The following is a 15,309-nucleotide window of genomic DNA, read 5'->3' as shown; positions in this document are numbered from 1 at the left end:
ACTTGGATATAGAAGAAGCCTTCTGCGCACTGAAGATTGACGAATTTTGCCATTTATTAGGTCACATACAACTGATGTTTCAGCTTTGATTTTCTAAAAGAACTTGCTAAAGACGAATTTCCAGGAAGACGTGTTGTGATCTTCGGCCTCTTTTCAGAAAATCAACCTTTCTTCCATCCCCATCAAGCCAGAAGAATCACGCGTGAAGGTGGACTGACGGTGTCTGGGTAGTTCGAAACATGAATCTGAGTAAATAACTTGCTATAAAATGTACCTTGACAGAGCCATCATCGCTTAGCGTCATACCGCGTAGAATAAACCAGTTCTCGTCCGATCACTGAAGTCAAACTACGACGGGCGGGGTTAGTACTTACATGGGTGACCGGTTGGGAATACCTCGTGCGCTAAGCATTTTGATTTTTTGCAAGGAAGGATCATCCTTTTGCCTTGCAAGCCTGCTTTAACATCATATTTCTTTAGAATCGGGTTATCTGTGGTTGAAAAAAGTCAAAATGTTAGTGTGAGGCAAGTACTGAGAGTGGAGCTTGCGTTGCGGGCGGCGTGGCACTTGTGAAAAAGCGCCCTCTACCGCGCGATTTTCTGAAAAGAGGCCGAAAATAGGAGCGCGCAGCGACAAAACGACCTCGAAATCAAGCACCCCTTCTCTTTACTCATCCCATTTTTGAGTCCGATTTCGATTGTCTAACAGGTAAGAATCGTCTCCATGCCTACTCTCTCCTACCCCTCTCGCCTCTTACAAACGGAAAACAAGGAAAGCACAAGAAGGGGAGATTCCTTTGACGCGCTTTTTTTAAGGGACTAGGCCGAGTGAGCGTCGCGCGCCATTTTCTCACTTTCGCCAGGAAGCCCGAATTTTTTATTCGAATTTAATAAAATTTGGCATACAAACTAAACTTCTTATTCTCTTTCTTCTCCGACTTTTAGAATTTTCATATCTTGCCGACGAGCTGAGTTATGATCGAAAAACAGATGCTTGAATTCACGTGTACATAAGTACTTGAAATATTCGGATTGAGACTTTGAGACCAAGTCCACTGAAAAGCCCGTGGTCTCTTCTACAAAGTCTACTAATTAAGATTTCCTGGAAGTGAATTGTTTGCTGATAACTTCGCAGGTAATCCAGGTGATCTTGTCGAGCGCAGCGGGAATCGCGTGCCAATAGTGCAAAAACACCGCATTTCACGCCGAGCGCTCCAGGTGACCCACAGTAATCCCTCGATAATCAGGTAAATAGACGTTTCCGGGAAATCTCAATTAGTAGACTTTGTAGAAGAGACCACGGGCTTTTCAGTGGACTTGGTCTCAAAGTCTCAATCCGAATATTTCAAGTACTTATGTACACGTGAATTCAAGCATCTGTTTTTCGATCATAACTCAGCTCGTCGGCAAGATATGAAAATTCTAAAAGTCGGAGAAGAAAGAGAATAAGAAGTTTAGTTTGTATGCCAAATTTTATTAAATTCGAATAAAAAATTCGGGCTTCCTGGCGAAAGTGAGAAAATGGCGCGCGACGCTCACTCGGCCTAGTCCCTTAAAAAAAGCGCGTCAAAGGAATCTCCCCTTCTTGTGCTTTCCTTGTTTTCCGTTTGTAAGAGGCGAGAGGGGTAGGAGAGAGTAGGCATGGAGACGATTCTTACCTGTTAGACAATCGAAATCGGACTCAAAAATGGGATGAGTAAAGAGAAGGGGTGCTTGATTTCGAGGTCGTTTTGTCGCTGCGCGCTCCTATTTTCGGCCTCTTTTCAGAAAATCGCGCGGTAGAGGGCGCTTTTTCACAAGTGCCACGCCGCCCGCAACGCAAGCTCCACTCTCAGTACTTGCCTCACACTAACATTTTGACTTTTTTCAACCACAGATAACCCGATTCTAAAGAAATATGATGTTAAAGCAGGCTTGCAAGGCAAAAGGATGATCCTTCCTTGCAAAAAATCAAAATGCTTAGCGCACGAGGTATTCCCAACCGGTCACCCATGTAAGTACTAACCCCGCCCGTCGTAGTTTGACTTCAGTGATCGGACGAGAACTGGTTTATTCTACGCGGTATGACGCTAAGCGATGATGGCTCTGTCAAGGTACATTTTATAGCAAGTTATTTACTCAGATTCATGTTTCGAACTACCCAGACACCGTCAGTCCACCTTCACGCGTGATTCTTCTGGCTTGATGGGGATGGAAGAAAGGTTGATTTTCTGAAAAGAGGCCGAAGATCACAACACGTCTTCCTGGAAATTCGTCTTTAGCAAGTTCTTTTAGAAAATCAAAGCTGAAACATCAGTTGTATGTGACCTAATAAATGGCAAAATTCGTCAATCTTCAGTGCGCAGAAGGCTTCCTTTATATCCAAGTACAGAACTAAGGTTAGAAGGCACGACCTCGGTGAACATATCAACACTGACTCTCTGAATATTTTTTGCTATTTGCACAATTCCGTTTGCTTTTTCGTTTTCGTAGAAAACAGTGACTTGACACGCTATTTTTAAAGTGGAGCAAGTAATTTCTCCCACTTTTCATTTAATATCTCCTAGTTCATCTTTGATTCGATGCATGCGTCCCCTGGATCATCCTCTAACTCGATGTATCACACAATAAAGTGTTTATTGGAATTCAAAGTCAGGTTCGAAAATGGTTTTGTCGGAGTTGCCAGAACCAAAGATGTAGTCCATACGTATTGTCTTGTCCCAAACAATGTGCCCTCTCCACTTGAAATACTGAATCCTATGCTGGGGCACGCCAAACTCTTGTTTTTCAAAATCAACATCGACGAAATTTTTAAATGAAAACTCGTCGAATTGTTTTTCTTGAAGACCGACAAAGCGGTCTACATAACCGACGATGAACTCTGTGGAGTCTAGTTGTTCGTCCCACTGAATTCGGCGAATAACATCTTCTGCCGTTTTCAGCTTTGGATTCTTTACTTTTTTCGGTTTTTCGTTTTTGTTTGGGGGTACTGCTTTTGGTAACTTTTTCGAACTTTCGTATTCAATATCATCATCTTCGTGTGGTTTTGTTGCAGTCTGTTCTTTTGCTTTTCTACTTTCTGCTGACGCAAGTTGCTCCTGGCGTAATTCTAACATTATGATTATAGTTTGAGTATGAACTCAATCGACCTACCAGGCAATAATGACTGCTCAAAATCTTCCATCAATCTATCGAGCCTAAAGGTGTCGCTCTTGAATCTCTCCCAGCTAGTTTTCAAAATAACCTCGATTACTTGATCATCCAGCTTCTCAAATTTAGGGTAGAAGAGTGGCGATTCCTCTGGATAGTCCTCGGGAAAGTCAATGAACAGTTCGCCATCACTGTAAGCATACGAAACCGATACTCGTTCGTTCTCGCTGAGATCGTTAATGATCGTCAGATTCACTCTTTGCTCTTGATAAACTTCTTCTAGGGCAGTGACGGACATGATGTTTTTCGAAATGGTTTGAAATGGCGCTTGCCTTTTGTATTTATAGAGCGCAGTGAGTCACCGCTTCACTTGGCTTCATCCGAATATATTACTCAGCTTTTGTCAGCAGTTGGATACTGAATGAGTACATATTTGTTCTGTAAACTGAAATGCTTTAGCAAGACACGTCTTTGATAAATCAACATTTCTGTATTTTCTATCTCTTACTATATTTTGATATATAGATTATTGATTAGCAGTTCTCAGAGTTCAGTAGAGTCATAATTTGGTCAGGAACGGAATCGCGGTTCGATTTATCCACCGTAATCACGAGGCTGCTCTTCCTGATTTCATCCAAGAATTTATCTTTGGTCGCTGCCACTGGAATGGTCCCTACTCAAACCAGTCATCTTGGAGGAAGTCGATTATTTTTACCAATTATATGCTCCGCCTTGTCAAAGCACTTGAAGAACTCCTTCTCCAGCAAGAAGTTGGCTTTATCGCGCAGACTAACCATCTCCATTTTGCCTATCTCGTCCATGATGGCTAGTTTCTTTCCGCTGTTATTTTGAAGCGAATCGACCATCAACTCGGCTGTTTGGCGACAATCAACCGAGTAAGGACCGACTTTGGGTCCACCGCCCGAGTTCTTTTTAGCCATAACGATTGACTTCTTATTCTCTATATTGCACAAGGTAAACCCTGCCCTCGCGCCGTTTGCATCACGCATCTCTTCCGTAAAAAATCCGTACACTCTATCAGTCCCTAAGAAATACTGAAATTGAAAATGCAGGTTTGAGTACCTAACTGCTCTACAATATTCTTGAAATAAGCTGTTCTCTTGAATTATTATTTTCCTTACTGATGACACTTCGCAAGATATAGAGCTCTAATTTCTATTAGCCTCAACGCCAAGTAATAAAACAGCATTCCTTTATTGCAGTTGTTTTTCCTACTCCTGGCTTGCCCGTTAAGAAAACGCGAACCATAGATTCTGAAGAAATCTATCTTGAGTTAGCTTCCCTGATTCCACATAAGGATTTATTCACAGCATTAACGAGTGTTTCACAATGACAGATAGAGCAGTTCGATTTCACGAGAATTGAAGGCAACACGGCGGTTTTCGATGAAAATGATTTTCATCTTTTTGAAGGCCCGGGAAGGTTGTCCCAGTCTAACTTACGCTTCGCTTTCTTGCTTATCGAGTTTCGATGCGAAGCGTGTTTCGTTCGTTCTTTTTGAATGGGAGTGATTGTCAGTTTCTTCTCGTCCAATACAGCATTAGAGATGTCCTCGGTGATGATGCGCAGCATAAGAGCTCTCAGTGTGTTACTTTCGATGGATTGTCAAAATTTTTAAAATCAATTATGAAGATTAACAGAAGTTACACTAATTGTAAAATCAAATAGTCCAAATAAAATCAAATGAGGTCAAATCCATTCCTATCTAAGCTTTGCGCTAAAGTTCGAGCGGTTAAAAAACTTTGCGTACTGAGGACACTTTTGAAGTTATCGATCGATTGCGGTTTGTGCTGGATATAATTGATGATTTTCAGGAGCTTGTTAGTTGGGAGCAGGCGGTACCACTTCTTGCGCAGATTAAGATAATACTGGTTGAGCATTGTCCATTGGAAGCTTCGCTGTATGCTCATTTTCAGGACTAAAAAGAAAAATTATCTCTTTTCAGTGGTCAATCTGGGGTAATTATTGAATAATTACTTGTTCCAGCGAGGATATCGAGCTCCCTAACTTCCAAAAACTCTTTCGGGATTTTCTCCATTTTGAGCACGGCTAGTTCTAAGTTCTCCTCGTCCTCATCGAAAATACTTCTTTTCAAATTCATCAAACAAGTATGAACCCGCATTGGCCCATCCATTTCTGGGCGAAAGTTGCTTACTTTCTCGAAGGGGAAGAAAAACGCGTCGCACCAGTTCTTCTCCGCTGCCACTCCTAGCAACTGAACCAGATCGATCTCCCAGCTTTTCATTCTGAAGCGACGAAAAAATTTAAGTTTTTTGAACTTGAAGAAAGGGAAAGGTGGATTCGAGCAACATTAATCTTTCGAAAGGGCTTTCTTTAGTCTTTTCTTTTGCACTTCTTCTTTCTTGGCTTCAATTTGCCGAGCTACTTCCATATAATCATCCAGGAACTTCCACTTCTTAATCGCTTGATGCGTTTCGAATATTATCTGGCCAGGACTCTTGGATTGGGTGAAATACTCTTCTATCTTATTTTCAGGGTTGAGCAAGAATATCACAACAGTGTGGTCAAGTAAATAGTCTTCCTCACTCTCGCCTTAAATATTTCTCACTGGCGGCCATTTCAAAAGTCACTTACCATACATGCCCTTTGAGAAATACAATCTAAAGGATTTAGCCGCTGCGTCGACCTGCTTCTCTGTTCCTGATAAACCTATCAAGGACGGATGGAAACTCTTAAAAAAATTAGTCATATGCTTGACCGCAGCCAAATCTCTACCTCGCAATATTCATTAATTTCTTCAAAAGTATCCCTTCTAACATCTATCGAAATAAAAAGAGGAACGATTTCCACATCAGCCATTTCAGACTTTGGGTTCTTCTTTGCTTAATAGAGATAAATGGTAAAGCGCGAAAAAGTAATGTAGCTTACTTTCTTCAACAGACTGAATAACATATGCCAGCTTTTCTAGCTGCTCAGGACAAACATCAGGGCAGCGAGTGAAGCCAAAATAGATAAGAGACCATTTTCCAAGAAGATCATCAGTAGAAAATGCTTCTCCATCTTTTGTCTGAATAAATTTTACTGAAAACGTATTTCTTTTTCGGCAAAACAATACCTGAACAAGGTCGAACTTGCCCTCCAAACTAGCTCTTCCCAAGGTTTCGACCTTTTTGGCGACATGTTCTTTATTTGATCTTTGTCTGAGAATCCAAACGTACATCGCTACAAGTGCCATGCAAAGGAAATAGACACTTCCACCTCTAGCGATTTTCGAAGCTTCTACTTCTAACTTCTTTTCCTCTTGTTCGTATTTGAGCTGGTTGAAGTCGGCAGCTCCAGCCATAATATCAGAGGCGCGTTTTTGGCTGATGAAGAGTCGGTCTTCCGGGCTAAAAAAATAATTTAGCGAAAATCTTGGGAACGAATTAAGAAAAATTCTTTGAAGATAAAAACCAAGCGGCGTATAATCGGTTCAAATTCGGGAAACCGGTCATTACTAGTCCCCATAGATCAACTCTGTCCCCATAAATAACTAGTCCGTGACGTTCATCCGTCCATGAAACAGGCTAATTAGTGCTCACGTGGAGGAATCAAGAGCATCTTTACGGACATATAAAGGGGAAATTTCGAGTTGCATTATCAATCCAAAAAAGAGACAATGAAGTTTCTACTTTCAATTTTCTTTGCCCTTGCGGTAGCAATCGACGAAACGATGCTCCTCCTTCTAATGCAGAATCAGCCTTCAAACCAGCCAGCTGGGCAACAGAACGCAATGCACCAGATGTTGCCACTGTTACTTCTCACTCAGGATTCTAGCAACAGCTCGTCGAACTCTGAGGCTTTGATGATTATGGCACTTTCCGGTGGTCTTGGCTCATCTGGCGAGATGTCTCATCTCCTGCCCTTCCTGATTCTCGAAGACGAAGGAAGCACCGACATGACGAGTTTATTCCTGCTCACAACAGTTCTTCAAAACGATTGCACTCAAAACACCAACTCGGCAATGAACAATCTCCTCCCTTTGCTCTTATTGAGCGACGATTCTTCATCTGCCTCCACCTCTTCTAGGGATAGTTTGATGAGTCTGCTCCTCGTTTCGACGATGTCATCAGGCGGCGCGGACATAAACAGCTTTCTTCCTATTCTTCTGATGAGTGATGACATCGCAAGCGATGATGACAATATGGTTCTGCTCATGGTAAAAATGAACAAAATAAGAGTTATTTCGAACAATTTGTTTAGGTGCTTCTAAGTTCAATGAACGGAGGCATGACAACGGAGCAAGGATTCGACAACAGCTTCAATATGCTTCTTCCATTAATGCTTTTGTCCGAGGAAGACAATCGACGCAAAAGACGTTCTACCGACGGTGTTGACGTGGACATGCTTGTTCTTCTGATGGCGATGCAGTCCCAGGCGCCTGGAACGACGATGGGCACCAATGTCATGCTTCCTCTTTTGCTGATGTCCGACGACAGCGCCGACTCCAATGAGAGCCTTATGTTCTTTATGATGATGAATAAGGGCCCATGCGAGCCTACTGTCTATTAGATTTCTTTATCAGACCGGCCACTTTATCCGCTTTACTGAAAAATTACAAAAAAAAAATAAATGAAACCAAAAAAATGCACTTCAGTCAATCTTCAAATGCACCGAAAAATGAAAACACTAACTTTCTTTGACCCATGAGCTCATTCGTCTTCTTTTTCTGAGCATTTGCTTGACTCAGGGCTGAAATTTTAAGCGCTCGGAATTCCAACAGATCAGGGCTCTTCTTGAGATTTATTCCCTTCCGTCTCCAGAGGATTGTCTTCGTCCCCGGCCTCAGAAGCATTTCTTTTTTGTCTTCTCTTTTGGAAAAAGGGAAAACTCACGGAGCGCTTATTGGCTGCGCAGGGCGCGTTTGAGCCTGCTATTGGCTCATCCTTTGCGAGCTCGGGCTCAGCTCAGAGAAGCTCCCAACCCTCCAGGCAATTTTCAAAAAGGAAATCATGAGCGAACCATTCATCTTCTCCAAGGTAGTAAATCTTACCGATGATTCAACTAGAGAAATAATTATTTTCAAATTATGATTTTCAATGTGCCCGTTTCAGATCGACAAACAGTTTGCCTTTCTGAAGAATAGAGAAGTGCTGGAGAAATTACAGAAATGGAACTTGGATCTTAAATTTAACACTTTCAATTATGATAAGCCAGCGAACGAGATCGATATGGGCAGATTGATTCAGAACTTTTTCGAAGACGCGACTGTTCTATCTCTACTACAGGTTAGATAAGTAAACATTCAGGGACGAAGAAAAAATAACTGTCTCTCATTATACAAACATTCATCTGGCACTTTAGATGGATAGATACGTGAACAAAATCGACGTACGACAATTGAACACTGATATTATGTCGATGGAGTTTTTCGACATTTTGCATAAGACAGGGACAGAAACTCCGATTCTCCGTCACACGGGGCACATTGTCGGATGCCCCCCAGATGTTCGCCAGGGAATGACAATAGAAGATGAGCTGCGCAGAATGCTTGTCGACGAAGAATCCGACAACTATCAACTTTTCAACGAGGACGAACGAGATGAGTTCATTTTCGAGCTCTTTTCGAGTCTGGTTCTCGGCGGTCCACTCTGCCAGTACGAAGACGAAATCGATCAATATCTTGAAACCACGAAAACTATTTACAAGGTAAAAGAAGCTGAGAAATATGTTGAATAAAACTTGTGGCAAGGACCTTGTGGCTATCAAGCAGAACGCCGCAGGCATAAAGGACATTCGAACAGCTGCCTTCATCATCGACGTGCAGAAGCAAAAGAACTGCATTTCCACTCACTACCAGCCAGGGGGTGCGTGCAATCCTCATCCGCAGACGAAGATGTTTTTCCTCGTTGATCCTTTCTACCGCCACATTACTATTCTCTCCCACCAATGGCCCAAAAATGCGCTCTAATCTTCATTTGACGCATCACCATTCTGCCTCACAAACATAGAAAACTCCGTACTTTTTTATTTTTCTAGCCACAATACATTTATTTTCAGGAAATCTTAATGATAAATAAGCGTTTTTCTTTCAGTTAGAATGACTACAAGCGGAATTGGCTACGCTCCGGGTCAGTTTGATGATCCAGACGAAGATGAAAACGAATTGGACAAGCTTCAGGTACACAGCTATTCAGTCGAACGTGTTTAAAAATAGTTAGATCGAAGAGATGATCTCGACTATCGTCATGTCGAAGTTAAAAACGAAGCGGGAAGATAGCAACGCCGAAGAGTTCGAATTAGACGAGCGCTTCATCGATGACAACGAGTTCAGCTCCTACGATGTACAGAGCATATCGAAGGGTGCTCACGGCTCATTCCAGCCAAAGCATGCAGAGCACAAGTTCGACAGCAGAATCAATACAGCGATGATCGTGCGCGAGCAGCACGAAAGGAAGCAACAGAGTGAACAAGAGATCCGGCGGAAGGACAAGTCCCAGCGTGCCACTACTGAGCAAGTACTCGATCCCCGAACAAGGCTGATCCTGCAGAAGATGCTCCAGCGGCAACTGCTGCACTCAATCCACGGCTGCATATCCACTGGAAAAGAAGCAAACGTGTATCATGCGCTGACAGAGTCTGGAGCTCACCGCGCGCTGAAGATTTATAAAACCTCAATTTTAGTCTTCAAAGACAGAGAAAAGTACATGAAGGGAGAATTCAGATGGCAGCGCTATTGCAAAGGTATATTCCTTTCTCAGCCCTCATAAAAACAAGTCTATCAAAGGAAATCCGCGAAAGATGGTGGCGACATGGGCAGAAAAAGAAATGCGAAACTTGGGTCGACTGCAATCAGCGGGCATTCCCTCGCCAGTTCCCTTGGAATTAAGAGCTCATGGTATGTTTTACAAGAGTTTATAAAGAAAAAGAAGATTTTCAGTGCTTTTGATGGAATTTATCGGAGACAACGGCGTTGCCGCGCTTCGACTCAAGGATGCTGCTCCTCATATAAAGCCCTCAAAATGGATTTCTCTTTATTTGGAAGTCGTGAAGCATGTTCGGACTATGTACCAAACTTGCAAACTAGTCCACGGAGATCTGTCAGAATTCAACATTCTTTACCACAAAGGTAGCTTACTTCTCTTTCCTAATGCTGAGCGGCGATTTAAGGCGTATGCTATATAATCGACGTGTCTCAATCTGTCGAGCACGATCATCCCTACGCTTTGGATTTTTTACGTTTCGATTGCAGAAATGTAAATGCATTTTTCAAGAAGCAAGGAGTCAATGTACCGAGCGTGAGAGAAGTATTCGAGTTCGTTGTGGATTTAAGCGTTAATAACTCTAACATAGGTGAGTATACTCTGTCGAAGACGATATAATGAAGTAAATTTAAGATGAGTACATCGACAAAATTATGACACGCGCTATCAATCGCAGCGAGACAGACCTAAAGGACATGGAGGAAGAAGACAAGATCTTTATTGAAATGCCGATTCCACGAACTCTGAGTGAGATTGGCTTTCTGCAGGCGGAGAAGGACATCAAAGCGGGAAAAGATGGTGGAGGAAGCGCACTATATGCGATTGTCTCGGGACTGAGAAAGGACATGTCTGGAGCAGCCCAACAGCCGAATATCTTAGCAGGTATAGTTATAATTACGAGACGCAATAAAAGTAAGCATTCAATTAAAAATCGGTTATCAGATGACGAGTCTGCTGAGTCAGAGGGTGAAGAAGATAACAATAACCAAAATGAAGATACTGATGAGGATGAAATTATAAAACCGGAAGAAACATGGGTGCATCCAAAAGACAGGAAGAAAATGACGAAACAAGAAATGAAGGAGCACAAAGCACAAGTGAAGGAAGCACAGAGAGAAAAGAGAAAACATAAAATGCCCAAGCACGTGAAGAAACGGAAGGAGAAAGCGACGAAAATGAAAAAATAAAACCGACTTTGGATGTCTTTTCATAATGCCTTTCAATTTCTTCATGTATTTGCTCAAACTTATTTATATTTTTTAGAACGATAATACCGAGTTACGGAAATCGGAATCGGCGACATAGGGGATGATAATTTCTCTTCTCCATGTCTTCATTGCCAGTACGTCTTGTGAGAGACTAAACAAATTCGTAAAAAGCTTCGAGCCGCTCCAATATGATCCAGTTCAAATTGAGCGGAAACATCGAGTAGTGCGAGATTTACATCACGAAGGACGCTATCGCCGCAGTCTCGTTGACTCAGAGGGATCGCCAGTTGTTTCCCTCAATTTTACTGCGAAGGGTTACCATTTCCCATTGCTGCTTCATGCTGACTCTTCTGTATTTGCGGAAGGTTATGAAGTAGAAGACAATAAAGGGCATTCACTAGTTCACCGGATTGATCATCTTGTTTCTGGCAAGATCGCTGATCAACCAGGCTCACACGCAGAAGGACAGTTACGACAGGGCGTTTTCAGTGGGACGATATTCTCTCCGCTTTGGGGAACGTTTTACGTCGAGCGACGGGGAGAAGCTGGGACCACTCACTCTGTTATTTATCATGAAAATGAAATTGAACTTCCGAAAGATTTCGGTCACTGCAAAGAGATGAAACATTCTCCTGCTGATTTTAATGCGCCAATGGGTGCATATCACCACACTGAGCCTGATGACGGATCGAGAGTGCGCCGTGAATCTGATCAAACGTACGAAGAGGATCAGCGAAACACTTGTATCATGCGTATTCAAGTAGATCACATGTTCTCCAATGAGTACAAAAGATGTCCAGGTACCGCACTATTTAATCATTAGATTCTTATGTAATTTTCAGATGGAAAACGCTCACCAAGCTGTCCTGTGGATCGGGAGGAGATTCTCTCTTTTATCTCTTCGCATTTGAAGGCAATAAACAAAATCTACATCAAACACCAGTTTATTGTCGATGGCGCCAAGGGAAAGAAGGTGTACATCCGACCTCGCTTCCAAGTAAAGCGAATCAAAATCGATGACACTACTGGCGAAGGAGACAACTTTAGATCGCGCAATATTGGTGTGGAAAAGTTTCTTGAGTACGCTTCGCTCGACGATTATGACGATTACTGCTTGTCTTATGTATTTACAAAGCGCGATTTTAACTCTGGTGTTCTTGGACTTGCTTGGGTTGCTCAGCCGGAAGGTAGTTCTGGCGGAATTTGTGAGAAGAACAAACGATACAACGATGGGAATACGAAGAGCTTGAACACAGGCATCATCACAATCGAGAACTATGGCTCAATTGTCCCCACCAAGGTCTCCCATATCACTTTCGCTCACGAAGGTAAGATTAAACGGCAATGACTCAATATTCATTTTTTCAGTGGGTCATAATTTTGGCTCTCCTCATGATGGAGGTATTCTCTGCACACCAGGCGACTCGATGGATCAGTCCATCAAAAGGGATGGAAATTATATCATGTTCTCCCGTGCCACCTCCGGCGACAAAGCAAATAATGATAAATTCTCGGAATGCTCGATCCGAAACATTACGCGAGTGCTGAGCAAAAAGCGAAGTTGTTTTGTTACATCCGATGCACCTATTTGCGGCAACCAAATTGTTGACAAGGAGGAAGAGTGTGACTGTGGATTCGAAGAAGAATGCAAGCGACTCAAGGATAACTGCTGCTACCCGGCAGATTTCGACATTCCAAACAAAAGATGCAAGTTGAAGCGTGGAGCGCAGTGCTCCATCTCACAAGGTCCATGCTGCGATGGAAACACGTGTAGACATCATGGAACAAATGTTCTCTGCGCCAAAGAACAAGACTGTACTGAGCCGACCATGTGCTCTGGCAAGAAGGCTGAATGCCCGACACCAAAGCCAAAAGAGAACTACAGTAAGTGTCATTCTTTCATACATAATCTATTGAGAACAGTTGTTCTAAAAGAATTAGAAGTTATAATTTCATTTATAGAGTGGTGCCAGAAAGAAACGATGACTTGTATTGATGGGTTTTGTTCTGGAAGTGCATGTGACAAATTTCCAGGGATCCTTGAGTCTTGCAACTGTCCAGTGCCGGAAGTTGACGCTACAGAGGCCGAGAAAAAGAAGCATTGCCATGTCTGTTGTCAGGTATCGCCACGAAATCTGTCGGTTTCTCACTAAGATTTTCAGTTACAAGGCCAACCAAATACTTGTATGTCAACTGGAGAGCTTACCAAGTATTTTAACAACAGGACGATTTACAGAAAACCCGGTTCTGCATGTGATGACTTTAAAGGCTACTGTGATGTATTTTCGAAATGCAGAAAGGTTGCAAATCACGTTTCTTAATAGTTTTGTAATTTTTATCTCTAGGTCGATGCAGACGGCCCTCTTGCTCGGCTTCGGAATATCTTCTTCAATATGAAACTCTATAATAATATCCGCGACTGGATCGTGGTAGGCTCTTGATCAGCTACTTGGTCTTTTAAGTGCTGCCTTTAAGGAATATTGGTGGGCCGTCGTTGCCATGTCTATTGCGCTGGTGATGTTAGCTGGGGCCTTCATCAAATGCTGCTCTATCCACACACCTACGAATAACCCGAAGATGCGTCGTCATCGCGACTTCCCAGGTGCAAATCACACTTTTATTTCAATTTATTTTAAAAAGGGTTGATGCCATTACTCGGCAAACTCAAAATATCGCTGGGAGGAGGGCTTTTCCTCCGTCCCAGAAGAGCAATAGAGATGATATTGTCTCCAATGCCACAAGTTACTGGCATTGGCTAATTGGGATCTTCAATTTTAAAAGACAAGATTGAGATGCTCTTTTTTATAAACATCTATCTTATATCTGGCTTGCAAAAATGAAGAACCTTGAAAAGTTTGTCTCCTCGGGCGGCAAGTCCACGAGTGAGTGTCACCAGAGAGCCCGTAAGTGAACCCCGGCGAATGCCCTCGCCGGTCTCTCGAAATTCAGCTCTCCCACTCATTTCGACGATGAAGAGCTTCTCTGCCAAGACCAGAAAGCCGTAAAACATATATTCGTCACGTTAACTTCTAAAATAAGACAAAAGATTTTGAGAAGTAATCGTTGTGGTCTGAGAGTGCTCTAATCACATTTTCGTTCCTCCAAAATTTTCGATACCTTCATAAAACAGATAAACTGTTTATCAAGGCTATCCGATTACTTGGATATGTATTGATCAGTCTTTCTAGGAACGATGACGCTAAGGAGGATGTCCGGCCGCCATCAAAATCGGGATCGACAGTACGGTGCAAGTCCGAACTCAAATCGGAGCCCGGATCTGCCTCTCAACTCCTACAGCCAGTAAGTAAAAGTAGAACTACCTCGTAAGTATGTTATAACTGCATTAACGACGTTTAAACTTTAAAGTATAAATGTCTGCTGCAATAGATATTTTAACTTTTTTTTCGCAGAGGACAAAGTCGGCGATGACCGACAGGACCACTTCGCTACCGGTAAAGAACTTTTCAATCAAAAGTCGCTTGATTAAATTTGCATCCAATCAATTAATAATTCGCCGCGATTGGCGCTTAGAATTCTACAAAAGCCTTCCTTTCCCATTCACAATATAGGAAACTATTGAGTCTGCATAATCAATAGACTTATCAATTTCAATTATTGGCATGCTCAAGTTCAATCTATTTGCTATTTATTTTTAAATCAGAGACCGTTCATCCTTTGATTATTCGCGTCTTTTTGGTCAGCACTAAACTGATTGTATTAACAATGTTTTATTTTCATGTCGCGTCCGAGTGCTACATGGTCTGACATTTATTTCAGCTGATCGGCTCTGCCTCGTGCACGAGCATTTGCCAAAGTCTTGGAAACAAATCTCTTTCTTCAACAAAAAAATCAACTTCAAGTGGTTGAAATTTTCACTGTATTGTCAAGTCGCAGTTAATTTCCATCTCTACGCATTCATTTATTCTACTCTAAAAATCTTTTTCGTTCCGGCATCCTATTGAAAAAAGTGGAGCTATAACTCAACTGAATAATTTTCTTATCAAGACTTCGCTGAAAATCTGACCCGCTCAAAGTTACTGTATCAATCTAACAATTTACCTATTTTTTAACATCTATCTACTTTATGGTACCTGCAAAACAAACCTCTGTAAGTATTGTGGAATTATCCCACTGCATTTTTATTTCTTCTCTGCTGACAAAATACGACCTTTCTGCTGCACATGTTTCAATTAATTAAAAAGATATTTCGAGTTTTAAACATACTTCTTAATGAAAACTGATTTCCT

The 15,309-nt window shown here is 42.1% G+C and overlaps 8 protein-coding genes and 2 pseudogenes across 9 annotated transcripts in view; 5 read left to right on the top strand and 5 right to left on the bottom strand.

Annotated features, from left to right (window-relative positions):
- Positions 1 to 1,720, bottom strand: part of LOC145706810 (protein transport protein Sec23A-like) — a 28,901-nt gene extending 27,181 nt beyond the window's left edge. The window contains exon 1 of the mRNA XM_081784257.1: positions 1,659 to 1,720. The gene's annotated coding sequence lies outside the window, so the exon portion shown is untranslated. The remainder of the gene's footprint in view (positions 1 to 1,658) is intronic.
- Positions 293 to 411, top strand: LOC145710686 (5S ribosomal RNA; annotated as a pseudogene).
- Positions 618 to 15,281, top strand: LOC145706782 (disintegrin and metalloproteinase domain-containing protein 10-like). Of its 2 annotated transcripts, XM_081784224.1 has the most exons (11): positions 618 to 709; positions 11,118 to 11,862; positions 11,905 to 12,390; positions 12,431 to 12,946; positions 13,025 to 13,182; positions 13,225 to 13,362; positions 13,408 to 13,491; positions 13,538 to 13,664; positions 14,251 to 14,362; positions 14,473 to 14,514; positions 14,840 to 15,281. In XM_081784224.1, the coding sequence occupies exons 2-10, from the start codon at positions 11,163 to 11,165 to the stop codon at positions 14,489 to 14,491; spliced, it is 2,340 nt and encodes a 779-aa protein (XP_081640350.1). In that variant the 5' UTR covers positions 618 to 709; positions 11,118 to 11,162; the 3' UTR covers positions 14,492 to 14,514; positions 14,840 to 15,281. The 2 variants fall into 2 exon arrangements, with proteins under 2 accessions (XP_081640350.1, XP_081640351.1); XM_081784225.1 differs by lacking the exon at positions 14,473 to 14,514 and having other exon boundaries at positions 619 to 709.
- Positions 1,957 to 2,075, bottom strand: LOC145710685 (5S ribosomal RNA; annotated as a pseudogene).
- Positions 2,606 to 3,489, bottom strand: LOC145708299 (uncharacterized). The gene is made up of 2 exons (XM_081785956.1): positions 3,133 to 3,489; positions 2,606 to 3,088 (listed from the first exon to the last, which is right to left on the bottom strand). Exons 1-2 carry the CDS (start codon positions 3,425 to 3,427, stop codon positions 2,616 to 2,618), a joined length of 768 nt encoding a protein of 255 aa, XP_081642082.1. The 5' UTR covers positions 3,428 to 3,489; the 3' UTR covers positions 2,606 to 2,615.
- On the bottom strand, positions 3,628 to 4,409 carry LOC145706803 (nucleoside-triphosphatase THEP1-like). Its single transcript, XM_081784249.1, has 4 exons — positions 4,345 to 4,409; positions 4,213 to 4,234; positions 3,845 to 4,174; positions 3,628 to 3,802 (listed from the first exon to the last, which is right to left on the bottom strand). Exons 1-4 carry the CDS (start codon positions 4,396 to 4,398, stop codon positions 3,663 to 3,665), a joined length of 546 nt encoding a protein of 181 aa, XP_081640375.1. The 5' UTR covers positions 4,399 to 4,409; the 3' UTR covers positions 3,628 to 3,662.
- LOC145706792 (SCO2-like protein RBE_0699) lies at positions 4,855 to 8,013 on the bottom strand. Its single transcript, XM_081784237.1, has 7 exons — positions 7,785 to 8,013; positions 6,227 to 6,500; positions 6,040 to 6,178; positions 5,887 to 5,993; positions 5,746 to 5,842; positions 5,128 to 5,703; positions 4,855 to 5,068 (listed from the first exon to the last, which is right to left on the bottom strand). The coding sequence occupies exons 1-6, from the start codon at positions 7,943 to 7,945 to the stop codon at positions 5,462 to 5,464; spliced, it is 1,020 nt and encodes a 339-aa protein (XP_081640363.1). The 5' UTR covers positions 7,946 to 8,013; the 3' UTR covers positions 4,855 to 5,068; positions 5,128 to 5,461.
- Positions 6,741 to 7,718, top strand: LOC145706795 (uncharacterized). Its single transcript, XM_081784241.1, has 2 exons — positions 6,741 to 7,309; positions 7,354 to 7,718. The coding sequence occupies exons 1-2, from the start codon at positions 6,770 to 6,772 to the stop codon at positions 7,660 to 7,662; spliced, it is 849 nt and encodes a 282-aa protein (XP_081640367.1). The 5' UTR covers positions 6,741 to 6,769; the 3' UTR covers positions 7,663 to 7,718.
- On the top strand, positions 8,007 to 9,148 carry LOC145706798 (cilia- and flagella-associated protein 300-like). Its single transcript, XM_081784245.1, has 4 exons — positions 8,007 to 8,129; positions 8,205 to 8,378; positions 8,455 to 8,799; positions 8,843 to 9,148. Exons 1-4 carry the CDS (start codon positions 8,103 to 8,105, stop codon positions 9,059 to 9,061), a joined length of 765 nt encoding a protein of 254 aa, XP_081640371.1. The 5' UTR covers positions 8,007 to 8,102; the 3' UTR covers positions 9,062 to 9,148.
- Positions 9,191 to 11,041, top strand: LOC145708963 (serine/threonine-protein kinase RIO1-like). Its single transcript, XM_081786655.1, has 7 exons — positions 9,191 to 9,271; positions 9,312 to 9,834; positions 9,878 to 9,988; positions 10,031 to 10,219; positions 10,261 to 10,443; positions 10,488 to 10,736; positions 10,797 to 11,041. The coding sequence occupies exons 1-7, from the start codon at positions 9,191 to 9,193 to the stop codon at positions 11,039 to 11,041; spliced, it is 1,581 nt and encodes a 526-aa protein (XP_081642781.1).
- Positions 15,282 to 15,309: the final 28 nt, after the last annotated feature.

Source organism: Oikopleura dioica, chromosome XSR, assembly GCF_907165135.1.
Source record: "Oikopleura dioica chromosome XSR, OKI2018_I68_1.0, whole genome shotgun sequence".
NCBI lineage: Eukaryota > Metazoa > Chordata > Appendicularia > Copelata > Oikopleuridae > Oikopleura > Oikopleura dioica.
This window is presented reverse-complemented; position numbering and strand designations above follow the sequence as displayed.